The sequence below is a fragment of the Ambystoma mexicanum genome, chromosome 1p, assembly GCF_040938575.1.
Source record: "Ambystoma mexicanum isolate Mex_15411 chromosome 1p, UKY_AmexF1_1, whole genome shotgun sequence".
Taxonomy (NCBI): Eukaryota; Metazoa; Chordata; class Amphibia; order Caudata; family Ambystomatidae; genus Ambystoma; species Ambystoma mexicanum.
The window spans coordinates 1,140,458,621-1,140,482,689 of record NC_090921.1 but is presented as its reverse complement, the minus strand read 5'-3'; the positions used below and the strand labels follow the sequence as shown (position 1 = coordinate 1,140,482,689).

The 24,069-nt window shown below is 45.4% G+C and overlaps 1 protein-coding gene across 3 annotated transcripts in view; it reads left to right on the top strand.

Moving 5' to 3' along the window:
• VSIG10L (V-set and immunoglobulin domain containing 10 like) overlaps positions 1 to 22,956 on the top strand; it is a 427,245-nt gene extending 404,289 nt beyond the window's left edge. The window contains exons 10-11 of one of the 3 annotated variants that reach the window (XM_069604794.1): positions 18,277 to 18,408; positions 22,532 to 22,956. In XM_069604794.1, coding sequence (XP_069460895.1) covers positions 18,277 to 18,408; positions 22,532 to 22,621 — 222 coding nt within the window. In that variant the 3' untranslated portion in view covers positions 22,622 to 22,956. Of the gene's footprint in view, positions 1 to 18,276; positions 18,409 to 22,531 lie in introns of those variants that run through there. The other 2 variants (XM_069604795.1, XR_011260177.1) reach the window with 2 other exon arrangements.
• The last annotated feature ends 1,113 nt before the right edge of the window (positions 22,957 to 24,069 follow it).

The window sequence follows — 24,069 nt, the reverse complement described above, 5'->3', positions numbered from 1 at the left end:
CATCTATTGGGTTATTTCATGTGCAAAATTGATTGCGAATCGTATGGCTTTTTACCCAATTTTTCACAGAAAGTGCTATAAAATGCACCATTTTAACCCATTATTTAAAAAGAATTCTCAGGAGAAGACGCCCCCCCCACACAGTTGTTTGTTTTTTGTGCTCTCTCGCTTCACTCGGTCGCTCTTTTATATTAGACACAGACACTTAACAGTTCCCCAGCCACCCTTTCCGCCACTTTTGCCTGGCTTTATCAGCTTCCCTTTCCAGTCCCTTCATGTTAGTTTTCCTTGCATCTTTTTTTTAGATGTATCCACGACTTGCTCCTCTTTGCTCTCTTCTCTCCATCAATACTTGTGCTCGATACCGCCCCTCATCCTCTGCTCACAATCCTTTTTCTGCATTCTGCTTGCTTTTTATATCTTCTGCTTTTTCCTCCCAAAGCTTCTTCCTTACTATGATCTGGCACCTCATTTGATCGCACTTGTATTCTTTTGTGCGCTTTGTTCTTTTTCTATTTTGTCTTGGCGAATTCGTTGTATACTCTCAATAATATGAAATGAAATAAGGTATAAGAAATAAGGTATGTTAATTACTGTCCCGGAGTTATGCTCTATGAAGGAGTGTCCCACACTCGAAGACTGACCCGGCACGTGAGAGGAGCCAAGATTGTTAAATCTTCGGGGGAAGGAAAATGCAAGACCATTTGGATACCTTGTAAAGAGAACCTGCGAAGGGTAGTATCCTGGACAAGCCCATTTTTGGACTCTCGCTATGACATCTACCATCCTTCTCAAGATGTCCTGAGTCTCCTTTGTCCTTGATAGATAAGTGTGAAAGCACTGTAGAGCCCACCCTCCTATCTACGTGCTTGGAAACTGCTTTAGAACCCACTTTTGTGACAGAATGTGGCCCCTGGAGTGAGCAGACCAACACCTGATTCATGGAATGTTTTCCTATGGGATTGCGCCATTATAAAACACTTCCATGAATCAGGCCCACTCTCGTTGGCCATTCGAGGAATATACAGACAGAATGAATGGATTTCATTGTGAGTAATCCTGTGATATTCCGGAATTACTGCACTGGTGGTCATTTCTGATGCTGCAGGTCGGCATTTTCAGGCACCAGGACTCATTTCAAGCATACCACCACCAGAGTGTCAAAATTAAACTGACTCTGTGGTAAAATTAAACTGAATATGTCATCAAACCGTATTGCTGAATGTGGTAAAATCACTACCAAGTGCATCATTTTTCATACTCCTTGTCTGGATTCTTAGAATTTTAAAGATGCATGTCCATCACTGTGACAGAGTTCGAAATACCCTATTGAAAAATGCATAGAGGATATATTAAGTCCTTTTGCACTGTGTACCTTCTCAGGTGCTTGTCCACACAGGAGCACAGCAATGCTTAACTTTTCTTTTTGTTTCAAATATTTTTTTATTATTTTAAAGGTTCATGAACAAATAATATAGGGCATTAATTTCTTTGTACATATTATCGAATAGATACACACTTAACTCAGCCATCATAGTCGTAACGTAAAAGAAGTCCAAATAAGAAAAAAGGGGGGGGTGAACAATAGAGAAGAAGAAAAAAAACAAAAATACTAAAACCACCCACAACACAAAGATGATAATGAGAAGTCAAACCAAGTAAACCTTAAGGCACAATTGTAAACAGTTAAGCATAAAGGTCATTACACACACCCCAGATGCTCTCATATCTATGCTGTTGATCTTTACCATGAACAGTCACTTTCTCTCATCTAGAGAGAAGCGACAAACTGAGCAGCCACTCATCAACACAAGGTGCAGTATCACTTCCAGAATTCCAGGATGTGTCTTTTGGCAACCAATAATGCCTTGTATGCCCCAAAACGTTTTTCACTGGATAATCCAATATCAGAGGGAAGTAATCCCAATACACCAATGGTAATGGTAATGTTTATTTTTAAAGTGCCTATACACAAGGCAAGTGTTTCAAAGCACTCAAGGAGGGTGGGAACAAAGAGAAAAACAACAGTCGTTCAGAGCCCTGTAAATTCTGAGACAATAATAGTCTGCACGGACAGAGTACGTAAATATAATACAATTAACAGTTGAGACATAGCAAATAGGCCTGACGACGATTCTGCAGGTTACCAAGTGCAATTAAGGGGTGAAGACAGGGGAGAACAGACAGAAGATCTTCGGGCAAGGTGCTTTCGGATTGTGCAAGTGCACGGACGGTTACAGGGAGGGTGAGGTCCAAGTGCACCCAGTCTGTCGAGACTGGAGAAAGTGCAGAGAGAGCCTCTCTCTTTGGTCATTTCTCAAGTGCAGTGAGGGTGGGGCGAGTGCAGGGCCCTGAGGCAAGGATAAATCTTGCGGTTCTGTTCTGGATGAGTTGCAGAGGGCGCAGGGCAGAAGCAGGGAGGTTGAGGAAGAGGTTGTTGCAGTAGTCCAGCCTAGAGACAACCAGGGCTCTGGAGACTGTGAACCACTGGGGGAAAGTGAGAAAAGGTAGAGTACAATTGCTGAGTTTTAGCTGATAGATAGACTTTTTAGAGATGTCTGAAATGTGAGAGGAGAAGGAGAAAGTGGAGTCGAAGAAGACACCAAGGTTTGTAGCCTCGCAGGTGGGTGCGGGCGCAGGTCCAAGGGAGGCAGGCCAGAATGAGAGTGGGAGGGAGGGAGCAAGGGTCCCAATGCAAACTATCTCAGTCTTACTGGCATTGAGGCAACTGTGATTTGCAGCACACCATAACTGAATAGAGGACAGACAGTCAGATATAGATATGAGGGAGGAGGAGGAGGCGGCTTAGGGTAGCCTGAAAGATAGTTGCATGTCAGCCGCATAGCATTGGAAGTTAGAGGTGAAAGTGGCAATCAAACATGCCAGGGCAGCCATATAGACGTTGAAGAACCAGGCGGATAGATCCCTGGAGAACGCCACAGGTTGAGAGAGTGATAGTCGAGAGAAAAGCTCAGAGTTCCACCTGGGATCGGCAGTCGGAGATAAAGGAGGTTAACCATGCCGGAGCCAGACCTGTGATTCCTAAGGTGTCACAGAGACATGCAATAAGGATGTTGTGTTTAACCTTGTCGAAGGCAGAGGAGAGGTCAAGGAGAATGAGGACAGAGGGAGTGTTAGTGTCAAGGTTTGAGAGCAGGCCTTTGCAGGTGTTCAGAAGAGCAGTTTATATGCCTGTGGATGCTCTAAAGCCAGACTGATGGTTGTGGAAGCACCCAATAGATTCAGTGTGGAGGGTCAGCTGAGAAATAGTCAACTTCTCTAGGAGTTTGCCTAGGGAAGGAGTGATAGAGATAGGGTTGTGGTTTGCCGCAATGGAGGGGTGGGAGAGGGTTTCTTGAGCAGAGGGTGCACAAGGGAGAGCTAAAAAGCGTTTTTGAAAATTCCAGTGGAAATGGAGATATTGCAGAGATCAGCCAAGGCTAGTGGCGAGGGAGTCAATGTTGTCCTTAATGGTTTTGAAAGGGGCAGGGACCTGTTTCGATGAAGCCTTCATGGCCTGGACTGTCTGGCGGCCTCATCGGGTGAGACAGGTGAGAGAGAAGAGAGGGGAAGTTGAGGGGGGCAAAGGAGGCTCCAGTGTTGGTGTATGCTGTGGTGTGGAAGGGAGGGAGGACAGGATATCTTGGGTTTTTGTGATGAAGTGTGCAGTCAGGCTGACCAAAGATTCTGGGTGGGTGTGACAGAGGATGAGGCTGCTGCATAATTGGCCAGTTCCTTACAGACTTTGAAATGTTTGGCCGTGTTGCTTGATGCCACAGAGATGCAGGCTTGAACAAAGGCTCTTTTCTTGGAGCGGATACAGCTACGATATTGCCTTTGAAGGCAGACTAGTTTGTCAAAGGATCTGCCTGACTAATTCCATTTCTGCTCAGCTGCCCTACACTTGCCATTTAAGGCAGCCAGTTATCAGTCGTACCAAGAGTTGCACTTTGTGGGAGGTTTCAGACAGACCCTTATGACAGGGGAAAGAGTATCAAGAGTGTTGGAGATAGAGGGATTGAGGTTAGCGAGGGCTGTGTCAGGATGGGAATCAGCATGAGGAATGGGAGGAGGAGAGTAGGTGGAGGCAAAGGCAGCCACTGTCCCTTTTCTCATGGGTCTGATGACTTTGGCGCCGAGTGGCCATGCCAGGTGTGCCACAGCAAGAGTAGAGGAGAGCTTTAGGTGTGTTGAGAGAAGAGAGTGGTAAGTCCAAGAGAGAGAGGTGGTGACAGGGATCGAGAAAGGGATGTCAGTAGAGATGAGAGCATCCAAAGTGTGGCCCACGGTGTGCGTGGAGCCAGAGGATAGGATGGAGAGGCAGAGTGAGTTGCATAGGTTTCCAAAAGATCCTGAGGAGTCAGGAGAGTCCAGATGGATGTTGAGATCAGTTGAGAGGAGGAGGAAAGTAGACAGGAGGCCAGGAAAGCCCATTCCAAGAGGAAGAGAATGGACTGTCCTGGTGGTCAACAAAAGGTGGCCAGAAGGATAGAAGATTTTGGAGAGAGTGAGAGCCTACAGACTAAGCACTCGAAGGAGGAGTAGACTTGAGTAAGGATGATGGACACAGGTATCCATTCTGGGAAGATCAGCGCCACTCCACCACTTGTCTTATTTTGCCTGGGAGCAGAGAGGATTTGTAGCCTTCAGGTAGGAGTGTGTCAAAGCTCGTGACCAAGCTATCCTTGGACCATATCTCCATGATGGCAAGTACATCAGGATCCGTGTGTTCAAGGAGGTTGCAGATGTCTGGTGAGTGTTTGACAGTGGAGCGAGTGTTAAACGTGGCAATGTGGAGCAGCTTGGCAAAGAATTATTTTACCTGAAGACCCAGATATAGGCAATAACTAGCCTAAGGACACAATCCTCAATTTGAACTCTCTGTGCTTCACTAAGCACGCAATAGTCATGCAGTGACACAGGGTTTTCATGACACCTAATTGCAGGTGCACCATTGGAAGTTGAAGCAAGCCTCCCAATTTACTCATGTTTTGTGTTTCATTTTGCATTTGGTTTTTCATGTTTATTTATGACCACATTGTAATGTATTATAATTTGATTTGTCCACTGTTCCATTTGAGTTTTTTCTTTTTGAGGCATCTCTTAAAAAGATTGTATTGTTAAGTCAACCAATTTTATCTTTTTTCTAATACATGTGAATTAAAACATTGAATTGATTTAATACTGTTTATTTGTTTTAGAAATTGTAGAATCTTGAACTTTGATAACAGTCTAATACTGCTCAGAGCATGTGTTCCCTCTTCAATATCTTCAACTGTCCATAGACACTCTTAAATAAGATGTCTGGATGTTTGAAGACACATAAATCAGACCCATGAAGCAAGAGCCGGGTCTCCTTCACAATCAACCTTTTTGCATATTTCTTCTTATTCGGGTGGGATACCCCAATTTTTATAAATGTAGAGCAGCTTGCCATATTTGAGGGTCTTCTGCGGGGGGGGGGGGGGCGAAGAGGACGCTAGTCCTCCCCGAGGATGGCAAGAGGGCCAGAGGGATAGTGGAGGATGGCAGAGGATGAACACACGAGGACCGAGAGGCTCCCTGATGCCTCTCCATGACTGGATTTAAACATCTTCCTGCTGGGGTAAGCCTTATCTATAAGGTTTTATTGCGGCAATGCACATCGGTGCGCAGTGATTCTGATGATTTATTTTGTCTAATTGAGGCGCATTGAAAAGCTCATGTTGAGCACTGGGGAAACAAAGCAATGAGTCCTGTACTGCTTTGCTATGACCTGTTTGCCTTCTCCTTCGTGTTCCCTGCACTCTGTCTCCACTGCTTTCTGGCCCTTCAATATGGCCGCTTTTTTCTCCACTGCTCTCTGTTTGACTGGCCTGGCCCTGCTCCCACCTCCCATTGGCTGCACTTGGCATTTGAGCCAATCATTGCAGCCGGGAGGCGGGAACCGGCAATTACAACGAAGGCCACAACAAAGGCCCTGTCTACTGATGTCCACGCCAGTCTCCGCTGCCCCCTGTATGCCTGCAACCCCCTCATCCCATCCGCTGCCCCCTCTATGCTGCAACCCCCCAACCCCTCCGCTGCCCCTGTATGCCTGCAACCCCCCAACCCCTCTGCTGCCTCCTGTATGCCTGCAACCCCAAACCCCTCTGCAGCTCCCTGTATGCCTGCGATCCCCCGCCCCTTCCGCTGCCCCTGTATGCCTGCAACCTCCCCACTCCCTCTGTTGCACCCTGTATACCTGCAACCCCCAGCCCCTCCGCTGCCCCCTGTATGCTTGCAACCCCCCCAGCCCCTCTGCTGTCCCTGTATGCCAGCAACCCCCCAACCCCTCTGCTGCCCCTGCATGCCTGCAACCCCCCCAACCCCTGCGTTGCCCCCTGTATGCCTGCAACCCCCCCACCCCCTCCGCTGCCTCCTGTATGACTGCAACCCCCACCTCCTCTGCTGCCCCCTGTATGCCTGCAGCCCCCCTCCAACCTCTCCACTACCTCCTGTATGCCTGCAGCCCCCAACCCCTCCGCTGCCCCCTGTATGCATGCATCCCCCCACCCCCTCCGCTGCCCCTGTATTCCTGCAACCCCCAACCCCACCGCTGCCCCCTGTATGACTGCAACCCCCCACCTCCTCTGCTGCCCCCTGTATGCCTGCAGCCCCCCTCCAACCCCTCCGCTACCTCCTGTATGCCTGCAGCCCCCAACCCCTCCGCTGCCCCTGTATGCCTGCAGCCCCCACCCCTCTGCTACCCTCTATAACCCCCAACCCTCTGCTGCCCCCTGTATGCCTGCAGCCCCCTAACCCCTCTGCTACCCCTGTAACCCCCAACCCCTCCGCTGCCCCAGTATTCCTGCAGCCCCTCAACCCCCCGCTACCCCCTGTAACCCCCAACTCCTCCGCTGCCCCTGTATGCCTGCAGCCCCCAACCCCTCTGCTACCCCCTGTATGCCTACAGCCCCCAACCCCTCTGCTACCCCTGTAACTCCCAACCGCTCTGCTGCCCCCTGCTTCCCTGCAGCCCCGCAACCCCTCTGCAACCCCCTGTATGCCTGCAGCCTCCCAACCCCTCCGCTACCCCCTGTAAACCCCAACCCCTCCACTGCCCCCTGTATGCCTGCAGCCCCCCCAACCCCTCTGCTACCCCCGTATGCCTGCAGCCTCCCCCTACCCCTCTGCTGCCCCCTGTATGCCTGCAGCCCCCCAACCCCTCTACTGCCCCTTTATGTCTGCAGCCCCCAACCCCTTTGCTGCCCACTTATGTCTGCCCCCCAACCCCTCTGCTGCCCCCTGTGTTTGTCCGTACCCCCACCCCATGTATGTCTGTGCCCCAACCACCCCTCGCTGGGCACCTATGCCACCCCCTCTCCTCCCACCCCAATAAGTGCCTGTAGCTGCCCGCCATACTTTGATATCTGCTCCACGTTGTTGCCCATTGATTGGAAACATATGTACTAGTATGCACTTGCCAACGTCCAATACGGGACTAGCCCCATGCTATTCTATGTTGACACTAACCATGCACCCATATGTAGCTTGCCTCCTCTGTATCCTGCGCTGGGCACTACGCATTTACCCATTGACCTTGACCACGCATATATGTGTTGTTGCCGCCTTGCTACTTTTGGACGGCACCTGTATATGCATACTAATCTTTGATCACGCAACTCTCTGTAGCTGCCGTCATGCAACATGTGGCTTGCGCCATGCTTTTGCCTATCGATGCTGACCTCGCAAATTTATGTAGTTGCCATCATATAAGATGTGGCTGGCACCATATACTTGCCCACCAAACTATTTAACCACTGTTAAGCACTTATTGGGACTGTACGTAGCAACATGTATGTATGTATGCCTTCGAATGTACTTATGTAACCAAGTAAGCCTTCTTGACAGCGCCACGATGCCCTAGGGCAGTTTGGCGCTTTACAAATTCAAATAAATAAAAATAAAAATAAAAAAATAAAAAAATATTGACGATATATAACAATTTAGGAAGTAGGGTAATTTTTACCACATTCACCTTGGCCCAAACAGTCAATTTTAATTCCTCCCATTTACTGCAGAGTCTGTCCATCTCAATAGGTTTCAGCTTAATGTTTTTGACCAAGAGAGATTCAACACCTCTGTCAACATGGACACCCAAATATTTAAAACCTGAGTCAGCCCGTTCCGCCTGATCTATATTAAATAGTCCTCTATGGCATGAAAGAGAGATTGGAAAAACTAAGGTCCTTGAGACATTCACCTTATAATTGGAGACATCTCCAAATCTCTGTAGTGAAAGCAGGAGTTCCTGGTAAGAGAACTCAGGATTGGAGATCAACACCAAAAGATCATCTGCATATAAAACGACCTTCGAATTATAGTCTCTGAATGGGATGCCCATAATGTCCAGATTATTTCTCAAAATAACCGCTAGAGGCTCAATAAACAAGGCCAATAGCAACGGGGACAGAGGGCAGCCCTGACGAGTTCCTTTATGGATTTGGAAAAAGTCTGAAATAAATCCAATAACAGTTATGGCTGCTCTCGCACCGCCTTAAAGAGCTCCATAGAGTTTAAGGAAACGTGCCCCACAGTTAACTTTACGCAAGACTTGGCAAAGGAAGACCCAACTCACTCTATCGAAAGCCTTTTCAGCATCTGTACTGATAGCTGCATAAGCATCAATAGAGTGTCTCTTGAGGTAGATAACATCAAGCAATTCACACAAACTATTATAACTATTCCTACCATATATAAACCCAGTCTGGTTTTTATGAACTATTTTAGGAATTCAACTATTGAGTCTTCTGGCAAATACTTTCGCTAAAAACTTAACATCAACATTTAAAAGTGAGAAAGGTTGATAGTTCTCACACAGCAATACATTTTTACCAGGTTTAGGAATAACCATGATTAACGCTGTGTGCATAGATTCAGCAACTGCCTCAGTATGTATAATCTCCATAAACAGTTGTACAAGAGTACAAGAAAAGGAGCCAAGGCTTGACTAAAGGTCTTGTAGAATCCTATTGGGAACCCTCCAGGCCCAGGGCACTTGCTACTTGATGATTTTGCAATAGAATGTTTGATTTCCTGGACTGTAATCTCTGCATCGAGATCCAACCTATCTCGTTCTCCTAAACTCAGCATATCTATCAAACAAAAATAGTTCTTAACCTCCTCTTCAGACACAAGTCCAACATCTCTATATAGAGAAGCAAAATATTTTCTGAACTCTTCACAAATCTCTTAATTTTTTCTCAAAATATCGCCCCCTCATCAAAAACAAAGAGCACTTGTCTATTACTCTCCTTATGTTTTAAACGATTCACTAAAAATGCAACCATTTTCTCACCCCATTCCCAGAATGCTTGTCTTGAATAAAATAGATATGTCTCTGCCTTCAGGCAAAGTTCAGAATCTAAAGCATCTTTAGAATGGGACAAGACCAACATATTTTCTTCACTAGGAATATCTCAGCAATGTCTTGAAGCTGTCTTGTATGCATCTTCCCACTTGAAGATAGCTTTTTCGCTTTCTCGCTTCTTATATGAATCCAAACTAATAATTTTACCTCTGATTGTGGCTTTTAAAGCATCCCAAACTACTCACAATCTGTCAACTGAATTCAGATTATCTGTCAGGAACATAGAGATTTCTCTTTCAATTTGGCTGACAAATTCTGGATCACTAAGTAACTGTGTATTCATTTGCCATTGTTTCTTAGTTGTTTTCAAACCACCCGCAGATCCATCTAATGCTAATTCAATAGGGGCATTCTCTGATATCAAAATATCCCCAATATCAACTCTGCAAGCATCACCACAGAGGTTCCTACTAATCAGAAAAAAAGTCAATGCGTGATGATGTCCCATGAGGGGTAGAGTGAAAAGTGTAACACTTACTCCCACTGTTAAGATCTCTCCAAATGTCATGCAAATCTCACTTGCTTAACAATCTCAAAAGACTTTTCCTAGCCTTGGCTTCAGCATATGAACTAGTCTGGTTGGATTAATCTAACCTCGCATCTAAAGTGGTAGGAAAGTCTCCTCCAATACCCACTAACGTACTGCCCAGCTTGTCCAGGATTACATCTCTTTTTTCAAAGAAGGTTGCTTGGTCTACATTGGGCGCATAGATATAGAAGAGCATCAAGTAAACATTTTCTATATATAATTTAAGCCCAACAAATCTCCCATTAGGGTCAACGCACGCCCCTTCAATCTTATATCGCAAATCATTTGAAGAGTTGTATTGCACATCCCATATGTGAATAGAAGATGCTGAGTGGAATGACTGGAAGCGCCCCTTCCGGCTAATGGATTTGCATAATATTCCACAAGTTTGGATAAAAAGGTATCAGAATGTACACCTGTGATGCGTACCTTCGGATGCTCTTTGTGAATAAGGCTCACATTTTTTTCCTCTTAGAAGGGAGTCTCTGATCACTAAAAGCAGGGTTTCCTCCCAGATGTGTTTGACTACAACACCCATCAGCACTAGCTAGCATGGGTAACGGCGAGCGATCTTGGGATTCAAAATTCAAAAATTCAAGAGAGCCGTTGGGAGGCTCGGACTGGCCTATAGAGCAATAGTCCAATGCGTGAAGTACAGACCAGTTTTTTTGGCTAGAGTGGTTCAGTATAATGAGTCACTTCCCTGTGCAGCTAGTTATTTGGATCAATGTTAATGAACACATATTCATTAAAATTCACAATTTTCTGCATATTTTACCAAAAAACTCCCCTCTGGACTCTACTCATAGGGCCTCATTACAACTTTGGCGGTAGCCATGCCCTTGTTAAGGGCATGGCTGCCACCAAAACCGGGTCCGGGTTCACTGAATGGGGAATTACCGGGCCATTCCGAGTTTGGAGGGCCTTTTAATTCCCCCTACAGGCAACCCGGGCCCGGACCTTCTCCATTCCCAATTGAGCCCCCATAGGGCTCAATGGGAATGGGTGCGGGAGCTAACAACGGGCCGATTACGACCAGCCCGTTGTTAGCTCCCTGCTTCCCTCGCTGGACCCGATGTGGACGTCTGGTAAAACCAGACGTCCACATCGGGTCCAGCGAGGGAACCTCGGAATCTTGCGGAATCGGTTTAACGGGTCCGTCACCATTAGCGGCGCCCGTTAACCCATTCTGCAAAGGTTATAATGAGGCCCATTAAGTCTAAATGATAGAACGAATTGCCATTTATGACTTCCAGCCCCTTTTACATAGCTGCTCGAGCCAGTTTTATGCCTGAATCTGGCCCTATGTTTACCTTCCCCTTTTGGGGTGGAGTTTAAATTACGAGGAAATACTGTGTATTTTTCTGATGATATTCCTATTGAATCCTGCAATTTGTACTGCACACAGTTTAAAAAAATGCTGGTGATAACCATCTCACAATTGGGGGTGCTAGTACAAAATATGAAGTAAACAAACAGCATGTATTTCTCTAATACTGCTAAGCTGTAATGAGTGCAGAGTCTGATTATTGGAGGCGCGGCCATTAGGCCAAGAATTCACCATGTGTCAGAGACAGACAGCGTGAAAGTCCTAAGCCTGCTTGTAGAAGGGGAGTAAGTGGAATCAATGGTTTGATATTTATTCCTTTTGCGCCTATTGAGATGAGCTGTTACATTTCTGGGCTTTGCTCACGTCACATGGTGATTTTAGAGTGATGTTCTGGACTAGGCTTTCCCTTGTGCTCCCGAACGGGCAGCTACTCAGACCTCAGTGAATGCAAAGTGCTCCCGCCCAGGATCAAAATCAGTTACCCTGTGTTTGGTTGGCCATCATTGGCTCCTATTTGAAAGGATCGTTCGTTTGAAGGCGCTTTTCCTTTATGATTTCATTCGTTCACTCTCAAGACCCCAGAATAAGGGATCACACTATTATCCAACGTGGGATCTGACGTCATTGTGTTTGTGGTCAATGAGCATTCCTGATGGTGGAAAAGCCTCTCACAAAAGCATGGTCTTTCCGGTACTTGACGCCAGCCCTCTAGAATGCTGTCCCGTTGGAATGCGGGCAGTAGAAGGGCAACTGAGGTTCCACACTACGGGCACCACATGAGGAGCTATTGTGGCGAGGTTCCTTTTTCTGAGCTTGGTTACTTATTTAGCACAAAGGTCACTTCAGCAAGATAAATAACAAACTGTCAGGACACAAATCCTAACTTGTACCTCTGACAGGAAGCCCTGAACCTTTTGCCTTGCCTGTCTGGTTTACCAAACTTTTTCTCAGATAAGTCCACATCCATGACCTGATGTTGCCTGTGTGAGCGCACTCATGCTGTTAGTTGTGAGTGCTCTTGTGAGTGGTGGCTAAATAATCCTGCTCAAGATTGATCTGTGTTAAAACCCAGTAATAGGTCACACAAGATATTAACACCTGTGGTAATTCCTTCTGCCTGCCTTGGAAGAGCGAGGGTATCAGAGGCAAGAACAGATCTGGCTAGACACTGCTATGTTGTCAGGATATGTGGTAGGAATCAGGGGGGCTGGCTGTAGGGAACTCTGGAGATTTCCCGGTAGGCCTCTGCACTAAGAGACTTTTTGTGTGATAACCTATTTTATTTTCAAATTTTCTCATAGGAAAAAAGTTGGTCTTGCTGAAAATTGGTAATATGAGGCCACTTTGGAAATTATTTTCATGGCTTCTTTTGGTCCTAGGTCCGCTACTGGTAGGATGTGTACCATTTTGAAAGCGGTTCTAGAAAGAACCCCTGGATCGTTTCATTTTAGTGACCCCATTAATTAGGTGGCTGATACGTGTTTTGCATGGATGCACCCGTGCAATTGGAAGCTCTTAGTTTGCAGTTTTCCTATTTAACGTGTGAGTCCTCATACTTCCCTTGTCAATGTTGTAACATAGAAATTGGACAGGACACTCTGCCAGCTTCTCCAAGAACTGAAAAGAAGCCAAATCGAGAAGGACACAGAGGATGCTGCGCTGCTTCATCTTGCAAAGATCCAACTTCTGGTCAAGCTATGCGAGTATGAGCTGTTGCTCTTTTCCTGACCGCGACAGGTGAAGATTGTCTGCAAGCTTTAAGGATCTCCAGTATCCAGAAACTCCCTTGCTGCCTGTGCCTGCACAGTTCCGGCATGAAAGAGACATGAGCACTGTACACCCTGAGCACCAATGCACGCCATTACAAAAGCCAAGCAAACAACCGAAAACCCTGACAGCACTGTTAAGGGTCGGAGGAGGCCACTCATACCTGAACGGCGTCCAGTAGCCAGAGGCTGCATCTCCACAGTCCAGGAAGGGTCCCGGCAACTATCAGCTCTTCCAAAGCAGCACCGTCTTCAGTCATCTTGATTCCCTGCGGATCCTTGTTGTTGAAACCGGAACTGTGTTGCCAAACCAGAGACTGGGTCTTCCACTGTTGACTTTGCAAAGTTCCATGTTTGTTCACAGTGAATAATTAGGACCAGCCAGCTATACTTGCCTGATGCCAGGCCTATACTTAACATTGTGAGGAACCACAGCATCAGTAGTGTGTTCTTCTCAGCCAGGCTAAGGCCGGTGCTCCTCTTACATTCATTCATATGAGGGACTACACCGGGCAGAGCAGAAACAGCCACGACTCGAACACTACTTGGTACAAATAAACAGTATGGCACTGTGATAGTGCAGTTTCAAAATCGCACAAAATGCAAGAAATGGTACAATGTATTAGTTATAGTAGCCGTATAGACGTCATCATCAGAGAGTGCACAACTCTGCACCATGATATGATGAGTCATTGATAACTCTACAGCATCTGATGCAGAACTCTACAGCATCTGATGCTGAACTGTACACCCTCTGATGGAATAACCTATGAGACTTCGAAAGATAATCCAATGCACCATCTCTGCATGATATTCCTAGTTAGCCGAACAAAACATATACAAACTTTGAGTACGCAAACTTTACAGTTGATACTGGATTGTGGTGGTGACAAACTTGTTGTGGCACAACATTGTTACACTGAAAACACAATTTTTCACGTTATTTTAATTTAATTTTACATTTTTAAAGCGCTCACACAGCCCATGGGCATCGAGGCGCTGTTATAGGAATTTGTTGGGTTTTAGTTGCACAATTGTTTTTTTCCTCTTAGTTTTGTATTTATAACGCGCTTAAACACCCAGAGATTTCTAAGCGCGGACCCGGGGATCGAACCTACATTGCTTTGTGTCGTCTTGCTTCCAAGGCACGCACGTTGCTGCTTAGCTATCCTCCCTTGTAACCTTTAACATGCAGAAGATGTCCTTACCTTCACAGAAGATAACGTTCTATTTTTACTACATCTTTTTGTATGGACATTGATGTACTGACTGATACATATATAACAGTGTATCCTACGCCACCCTGCTACCCTCTTCTGGGTCTCCCTTCTCAGCTACCACCACTGCCAGGAGAGCCACAGAAAGTGGCGTGAAAATCTCTTGCCTAGCACTGGGTCACTTCCTGTCGTCCCCTGAACCTAAAGAGGAGAGAACCCCTCATAACACAAACCAACAGGTTGGGTGCTCATCCACAAGTAGAACAGCACACCCAGAATGTAATTTATCTGATAATGTGAAAAAAATGTTCAGTGTTGAGAGTGGAATGGTTTTGGTCACAAGGAACAACCATGACCATCAAATTATCACACCACAATATATGGTGTCTGTTAGGCACACAATAAAAGGGGAAATCAGGTAAAATATTAGATTTTAACCAATTTACAATTAAGCAAAAGTAATGGAAACCTGGGAGATAAGCATACATCTGTTTTTCCAAGAAAACGTTAATTTTCAATATCCGTTGCATAATTACTGCAGCGTCTATACGGGCGAGAAACCAACCCTCCTGCATCTTGCACATTGAAACGTGATTTATGGCAGTCTAAACATGAAATTGTGTTTTATTAATGATCCCCCAATCCATTTTGGGGCTCCCCTTCCACTGCATCAAGTCCTTTCACTTCAAATCCATCAACGGATGCTGGCAAGCCAGAGTTTCCACAGGCCTTTCTCCATCCACACTTTACTTCGACCGGATGAGGGCGGGAATGTGTGTGTGAATACATCTGCCCTCTTTTGTAATCCTGGGGTACCATCCAGAGTAAATAAGTACTCGGGTATTTCATCCAATCACATAGAGAGCACTATTTAAATTCAACCAATCACAGATATCCCCTTTGTGGCTGGTATGGTTTGCTGTGTCTTTTTTCACTTCCTAGTGATGGTTTACATGTAACTACCTTATTGAGATGCTTCTATATGATTTCATCAAGTTTTTTTTCATCAAATTCAATTTCGTCAAGTTTTTTTATTGTCTTTTCCACTTGGCCCCAAATATATGCGAGAGGAGACCTCCCGCAGCCTCACCCCACTCCCCCCTAACATAATGTTTACCTTTACCCACCCCCCCACATATATTTGCGGCCCAATTTGGCTACAAGAATTCTTCAAATTCAATGAATTCTACTGCGACAAAACCTCCCTATCTCATTGAGACTTACCTGTAGGGGTGTTGCTAGATCTGGAAAAGATCCGGGGCTATGCTAATTTTGGGACGTTCAGGCATTTTTGGTTGTAACCCCTGAGCTTCTATCCGGGGCTACAACCGAAAGACCCGGGCCTATAGCCCCCTCAGGCCCCCCTCCCCCCAGCTACGCCCCTGCTTACCTGCAAAGTAGTTTAGGTTCCATGTCATAAAACAAATCAATAAATAAAATTTTTTTAACGAATTAAAAATAACGAAAATAATAATTTTATTTTTGCGTCGGCAGCGCCCCCCCCCCAAATCCCCATTTTCCCTTGCTAAAAACCCACCCCAAAGCCCTCCCGACAAGATTTAACCCTTTACCACATCCCCACATATATTTTGTTTAAACGAATCAGTATTTTATCAGTATTTTTAATTCGTTTTAATTGTCATTCAATATTTAATTTTCGTTATATTCACTGCATACCGTATTTCACGATTAAATGATTACCTGCAGTAAAAGTCCAGTGGAAACCCAATGTTAGAAGGCATGCCAGTGACTGATCACATCAGCTAAACCTGTCGCCAGGGTTGCCATGGATGCCACTTCTCTGGGAAGACCCTCTGCGCTCTGAGGCATAATCAGTTTTTGGCCCAGCACATAAGTCCACAACTGCTCAGGAGGCTACCCTGCCCCAGGCGAGTCCAGAACAGAATCACGTGTGAGTCTTGTGTCTGGGCGTGTTTTACATTTACTTTCTGCATGTTTCTTTCCATTTTCATCTCTGTAGTTTGACATTTCTGTTAACTATTTACTTACGGAAGTCGGTGCCAGGGTACATAATTCAATTTGTATAATTTCCATGCATTTTCCAAGTTACATGATGTTGTTTTTACTGCGAGTGGAATAGAGCCACCGGAGTATGTTTATTTGTAACCTTCTAGGTTTGCAGAAAAGATCAGAGTAGTTGCTGGACCTGTGGTCATGCCCCGGAATCTTATAAACATATGTTTCTTAATTGTCCTTTTGTCCTCTCGTTTTGGCATGATGTGTGGAAATATCTTAAACATATTTATTTAATTGCTGTTGCTCTATCCTTCTTAAATATTGTTTTAGGAAGCCTCGTCCACTGAATGCCGCGTCATGCCTTGCTCTACTTAAGCAATATGACCCTTGCGGCGGGGGCATTACCGACTCAGGTAATGCCCCCTCCGCGAGGGTCATATGACCGGGGCACTAAAAGCATTTTTTTCTGTCCCGAAACGCTGCAGCGTTTCGGGACAGAAAAAAAACAAAAAAAAGACTAAGAAAATGGCCGCCATGCAAAGGGAAAACAGAGTCCGTTATCCCTTTCCATGGCGGCCATCGGGAGCGGACGCGCTGGGAACACAAGTGTTCCCAGCGCGTCCGCTCCCGAAAAAGAAAAAGAAGCAGAAGGTAAGTGGGATTGAGAGGGAGGGGAAGAAAAAATACGTACCTGCGTCCCCGGCGGGGACGATGGAAGCTTCCAGCCGTGTGGAGGAGCGGAGCGGGGATGGCCCCGCTCTGAGTCTCCACACTGCTGGAGGCTGCTATCATCCCCCACCGAGGACGCAGGAGCAAGCAGGTAAGTGGGGTGGGGAGGGCAGGGAGGAGGGAGGGAAGGGTAGAAAAAAATAAAGAAAGAATCTTACCTGAGTCCCCCGCGGGGGACGAAGGCAGCCTCTCAGCCGTGTGGAGGCTCGGAGCGGGGATGGCCCCGCTTCGAGCCTCCTCATTGGCTGAGGGGCTGTCACGCCCCCCGCCGAGGACAAGGCAGCTGGAATCCTGGCCGAGAATCGAAGGATTCTCGGCCGGTAAGGACCCGGCGAGAGCCAATCAGAATGCGTGTTGCATTCTGCTTCGCTCTCGCCGGGTACTAATAAACAATATGATCTATTCATCATTATTGCTTTAAAACTCATAACTGTTAACTGGAAAGATTCTCGTGCGCTTTGTGTCAGAGGCTGGTGGAACAATATTTGCAATATACAAAGATTGGAACATTGTATGGCTAAAATGCAAGACTCTATTCCCAAGCATAATGCTAAATGGTTATTCGTTACTCGCTATTTGGACTGTTTCAATGTTTCCTAGCATGGTTCATAACCCCCCTTTGCACATTCTTTGTACCTGCCACTCTAAGTATGATAACCTGCAGGTCTTAATCCTTTGACCAATATATTGTTGCTATCATTCCCCCCCTACGCTTCCCATATACCTCTGTGTTCTTGTTTGTCTCTCTCGTTTGTCTCCCCCTTGCTCGTTTCCCCTCAGACTTTTTTGCTAATTATTTGTTCTTATTGCAGACTTCATTGAATAGTTGCTTGTTGTATTTTCCATGTAATTATTACTTTTTATGATCCTTTTATTATTAGTACTATTGTTATTTTATGTTAATCTGCCTTATTTGGGCCATTACCATGTTTGTTTGATTAGATCTCTGCATTACAGAACTGCTGTCATGTTATTATAATCCTAATAAATATTATTAAACAGGAGAAAAGTTGAGAGTAGGGTGGACGTATGTCACTTTTGCACATGCAGAAACGCTGTTTGCGCGTGCGTAATCACATTAGCGCCAGTGGAATTCCACTGACGATAATAATCTGTGCACGTGCAAACAATGTGCGCGCATGGGCTAATGCACTCTAGCACTTCCCAGTTCCTTGTTTCTGGCTAAGCACTGATCTCATGATATCCCTGATTGACAAGGTCGCATAGTATTCTTGCATGGCCTTGCCAGACGGACGCGTGCAAAATCCACTTACCAGTGTGTCAGATGCGATGCATTGCTTTGCTATTATGTTTTCTAAATATGTTCATATATACAGGCTCCAGTGAGAAAGGCAAGGTGGGACAGACCATCAATCTCTTCACCCACGCTGACTAATGGACCGCCGGACTACGAAATCCATTCCTCCATGTTCAGGAACACGTCCATCTCCACCATTTCAGCTACTCCGGTAAGGTTGTCTGAAACATGGCTCCATGGAAGCAGTTTGCCAGGTGCTTCATGATGCATTGATTGAATGGCTCGTGACTCATATTATGTTGATCGCTTTATACCGCTTTTGGCCACTTCAGTGTGCTGACAGTGTTCATATGCAGCCGGGCAAAGGCTGGATCACCCTATGGGCTATATTATTTTCCAAAATATATGTTAGCGACCAAATGACTTAGAGAGTTCTCGTGGGAATTTGTTTTCGAAAACCACGATTGCTTGTGAAGCAATCGACAGTAGAGCTATGTTCTAACCAGTGGCGTCGCTAGAGGGCTAGATTTCCCCCACCTCAGCTGGGCTACTTTCTCTGCACTGTCTGCAGTGCTGAGTCCGTCAGCACAGCACACACACAGGGCTGCAATCAATGCTGCCACACAACAGTGAAGAGCTGTTATGTTCTCCCTGCATCCAAGAGGAGCCCCTCCAAATCAGAATGTAGTACACAAAACCACTAATGACGGGTCATTAGTGACTTAACGGTTTAGTGCCTACTTTCTGATGGGAGGGCAGGTGCAGTGGCGTGTGATAATTGGTGTGCACTAAAGATTCTCTTCAGGAGTGCTTCTAACGTCACACTTTGCCCTTTTATAGGTGGCCACCTATATTTGTCTGTGAACCGCCCTACTATTGTCTGTGACCCCCTCTGTGCCCCTCATAAATTTGATTCCTGGCGACGCCACTGGCTCTAACACTTGCAATACCCACTCAGTGACATCACCGATGGTCGCTAGAACAATTAAAAAGCAGATTTTGGGTATTTTTTTCCTTTCATACCTGGATCATTTGAAAAGCTATTCCGGGTGCTTCTTTCAATTTCGTGTGGTTTGGCTCGTGTAGATCGCTGTGTGGATTCCTAGTGTTCTCTGGAGGGTTGTTCCAAACATTAACAACATTGTGACATGATTGATTTTAACAATATGATTTCTAAGCGTTAGGTGTGTTTCAACTATACATATATTTTTGTATAGCACCACTAACCCGAAGGCCTCAGAGCACTCACATAACAGCCAAAAGCACCTGGAAACATACACATCACGTTATTAAGTATGCAGGCTCTTTAGATTTTACTTTATCAAAGAGGAAGGTCTTTAGACCTTTTTTAAAGAGAGACAATGAAGGTTTTGTCCATAGCCGAATAGGGAGTGCATTCAACAGTCCCGGGGCCCAGACATCAAAGCTGGTCCCTTTTGAGTTTTATTCAGGGGAAAGCGCGAACAGACCAGAAGTGCATCGTCATTAGACTTATGGATGTCTTTTGTATGCGTGAGCAGAGATACAGAGGGGCATCGCCCGACAGGCATTTGTACACAAATGAGTTTGCCTTGTGTTGCACTCTATGCTCCACGAGGAGCCAGTGTAGCTTTCAATGAGCCTCTGACACATGCACTGACTTCCCGAGCCCACATATTGCTCCATTTTTTTATCGTTTGTACTTTCTTGATATTAGTCTGTGATGTGCGACCTGTAGGCTGTTACAGTAGTCAAGTTTTGCATTGACAGTGACAGAAGCCAATATTGCCCTGTTCTGTTCAGATAGATAGGGTCTTAATTGCCACAGCAGTTTATCATATATGAGCAGGATGACCTCAGATGTGCCACATGCTTGTTGGATGATAGATGACAGTCTAGATAGATTCCCAGCATTTTAACGTGTTGGGCAGCATGGATTGCATTGCCTGCAATCAGGAATTAACCGTATTGAGGGTCTATTTTTTTAGCCTTGCACCAGTACCAATGATCAGCAGTTCAGCCTTCCCAATATTAAGAGTTAGTGAGTTTCATGCTATCCATAACTGGATTGCAGAGAATGCTTGGTTGACCCTTTTCACATCTTTGGGGTATACCCCAGAGAATTCAAGGAGGATCTGGGTGGCGTCCGCTTCGTTACTGGACGGAACACCCACACTGTCCAACAGGTCACATAAGGACTTGGTGTATATATTGAGCAACAGGGGAGAGAGACAGGATCCCTATAGTACACAGCAGCTCAGAAACACAGGAGAGGATAGGGTGTCATTTTTGATTACTCTGGCTTGTCTGGGTCCAAGAAAGGATCTGTACCATTTAGCGTAAGTATCTAAGCATTTCCCTATTGTAACAAGTCGATCAATCAGCAGCTCGTGATCAACCAAGTTGAAGGCGGCCGATAGATCAAGCAGCAAGAGCAGTACAACCTTACCTTTGTCGAGACTTTTGACAATGTTGGATTTTAGATCCAGCAGTGCCGTTTCCATGACGTGTTTGGAGCGGAAACCCAACTGGCCTGACCCTGGTATTTTATGTTGCTCAGTAAATTCATAGTACTGATGATAGGTAATTTTGTCGAGGATTTTCAGAAGGAATGGAACGTTGGCTATGGGACAAAAATTGGCATCTATGGTTGGATCCAGATTATCTTTTTTTTATAATGGGAGAGATCCATGCTTCCAGCAGACAGTTTGGTACTTGAGTTTCACTAAAGGACTTATTAATCAATTTTGTTACCCAGGGTAAGAGTGGGAGCAGACAATCTTTAAACACTGAGGCAGGGAGGATGTCACTCTTGCATGAGACCGGTGTCCATGTATTGTGAGCTGACAGAACTATTCACTTACTACAACTGTAATTCCAACCCTGTCCCCAACCTATCTGGAACCCGCTCCCCAAATGCACCCACATATGCCTTACAGTATAATGACCGTTACTTTTATACCGACCCGTCTATAACCTGAACTTGCACGTACTTCCAATCCTCTCCTTAACACCAACCCCATTCCCAGTCATAACTTTATGCACTAGCACAAACCTATTATAACCATCGCTCCTTACTTTAATCCCTGCCTCAACCTGTCAGGGATCAGGCGCACAAGACTTGAGAGAAGAACCAAATGGAAGCCTTCTCATAGGTGCAGGAATCGTTGGAGGAAGGTCTCCACCTGCAGCCTCCGCTCCTGTGGCACGTCTTTGGTGATAATGAAAGTAGCTTTGGCGTAATCCCATTTGGGACACAAACTGGAATGAAATGCATTGTTAAGCAAGATGAGTGTAAACTGCATTGCAAACCAGCGATCCACAACAAATCATTGGCTTATAAACTCCTTGACTGAATAAAGGCCACCAGGAGAGTAGTCTTTGCATCCAGAGAGTCTGAATCCAATGAACAGATCCGGTAGGGATCCTGTAGAGCTTGCTCTTTGCTCATGTCCCCAAAAGAGTACATCCACACAGCCAGTAGGGCAGCACCAGACATATTTGGAAGTGCTGCGCAGCACGGTACACTCTCCTTTCTCGCAGGGTTAACAACTGGACCGGCTCCCTACAGCTGACCGGGTACTAATGTATGCCAGGGCAGCTTTGGATGATAAAGCAGTAACCGGGCAATGTGGTATTGTTTCACAACCCGGATGCTTGGTGGTAAGGTGCATGGTTCTCTCATCTGAGCTGGGAATGTGAGGGGACAAACACCAAAGGTGGCAATGCAAGCGAAGAAGGAAAAGAAGACTGGCAGAGCCAAGAGGCGCATGCAGTACAACAGACACTTTCCCAACATTCTACCTACTTTTGGTGGAAAGAAGAAGGGACAACACTTCTGTGCACCATGATTTGAAAATGATTCTTTAACAAAAGACTGCAAAAAAAGGAATAGATGACAGATTAAAGAGTGAAATGAATCAATGAGTTCATTGAATAATGCACACGTCGCTTTGGGGTGTGGTGCCCGTTGATCATTGGTCACTTGGAGGCTTGATTGGTTGACTTGTGGGATGGATAGGTTGGCTGCATGCTGTGCTGGATCTGATTGGTTGATGGCCTGTATTGGCCACCAGCGTGCACATTTCCCTGTGGCACTGGGTTTCACTGATTATTGTTCATCGAGCAAATTGTGGTTTGAAAACCAGTCTGTTAGGCATTTAGCCATTTACTTGCGGTTACTGGTCATTTAGTAATTTTTCTGGATGATTACTCAATCATTGAAACGATGGTTCATGGACCAATCGGTCCGTTTGTTTAATTACTGGTCTATTGCTTGATAGGGGAAAGGTTAAATGTATGTCTTTCTGCTCTGTATATAAATGTTAACACATTTTCTTTCTCGTCTGTTACAGCCCATGAATGGCACAGAGGGATATAATATCAATCAACCTGTGATTGGCCCGAATAAGCACAACGTTAAACATGCTCCTACAACAGTTTGACCCAAGAGGGGACACCCACGACCCAAAAAATGCCAGTGAAACGTATATCATGCAACCCCCACAAAGTCAAATCCCGAGCACCAGGGACGGCCATTCTTGATCATGTTTGCATGCTCCGATTTATGTGGTTTCAAAGGTCCATTTCTTGACAAATTGGCACCATGCATTTGACAAATACAGTTCTGACAATATTGAAGTTGTACACTGCATGCATGCAAACCGTCTATCTGTGGCAGATGAACGTAAATCAGACTAATAAGGAATTGTTTTCGATACTAAATTCTGGTTCTTTTTTATTTTGAATAATAATAAATAAATGCACTTCTTTTATTCGAGCAGGTTGTGTGTAAGCAGTGTTTTCTCGCGTGTGCCGAGGACCTAGGTCCTACTCACTCTCATCATAGTCCTTAATCATTGAGGGTAAACCTTCACACTGAGAACGGCACAACGCTGCCCACATGTTCTGTCTTATTTATGTGTGCCTCCCCCACACCCACACGAGCGAGCACAACTCAAATAAAGGATAAATAGCAGAATATACTTAGCAGTCAAGGAGTGAAAGTGAAACGCACAGGTATTCACAGTCGAGAGGACCGAAAACATCAGCGTAAAACTTTAACCAAACAGCATCAGTGCCAGACAGAGTTGAAAACTGCCATCTCAAACTGGGCAGAGGGACCCAGGAAAGCCAGTCTGTAGTGACAGCTAAATGTGTCGTGTGATGTTTCTGCACAAAACATTTCCGGGATGTACACAACTTTGAACGAAGCTCAAGTCGCAGCCAAGTCTGATCTTACTTGAACACCTGCAAACAGAGGGATCTGTAAGGATATTTGGCGTGTTACAGCACAGAGTACAGCACTACTGCACAGGTAGCATTTTTTTATGCAGCACCACTACATGGGTGTGGTGCATTGCTATATGTGTTGCCAGAGTAACATGGACATATAAGTAAAGACAGGCTATTCAGTCAAAAAACGATTTTTACATATAAGATGCAAATCCATGTTTACAGTTAAAAGCACACATCTGCACATTCAAAATGCACACTATTTTTCACCTGAAATGCCTATGTTGCAAGAGACACATTTGAAAATTAATAACTAACCTTATTAACAACTAACCTGACTAATAAAACTTCATTTAACATAACCCACTAATACAAATGTGTCTCCACTGCAGAATTAGGCCTACTCTGAAAGTGAACTTTTAAACGCACATTCATTCTTTTCTCTGCTGCTCTGTCCACATAACTACAGGAACCAAAGAGCTCGAAGGAGCAGGAAATCAGTTTGTTACAATTGCCACTGTAGAAGTGAGCCATTGTGTAGTGAGGGAGGAGATGACATGATTGATTCTGATTGGAGCAGCGTCATAGCAAGTATCATGCTAGAGGCTGTGATTAGAACTTTGCTGGAGAAGCTTGAGAAGAGGGGGGAGACAGTCGA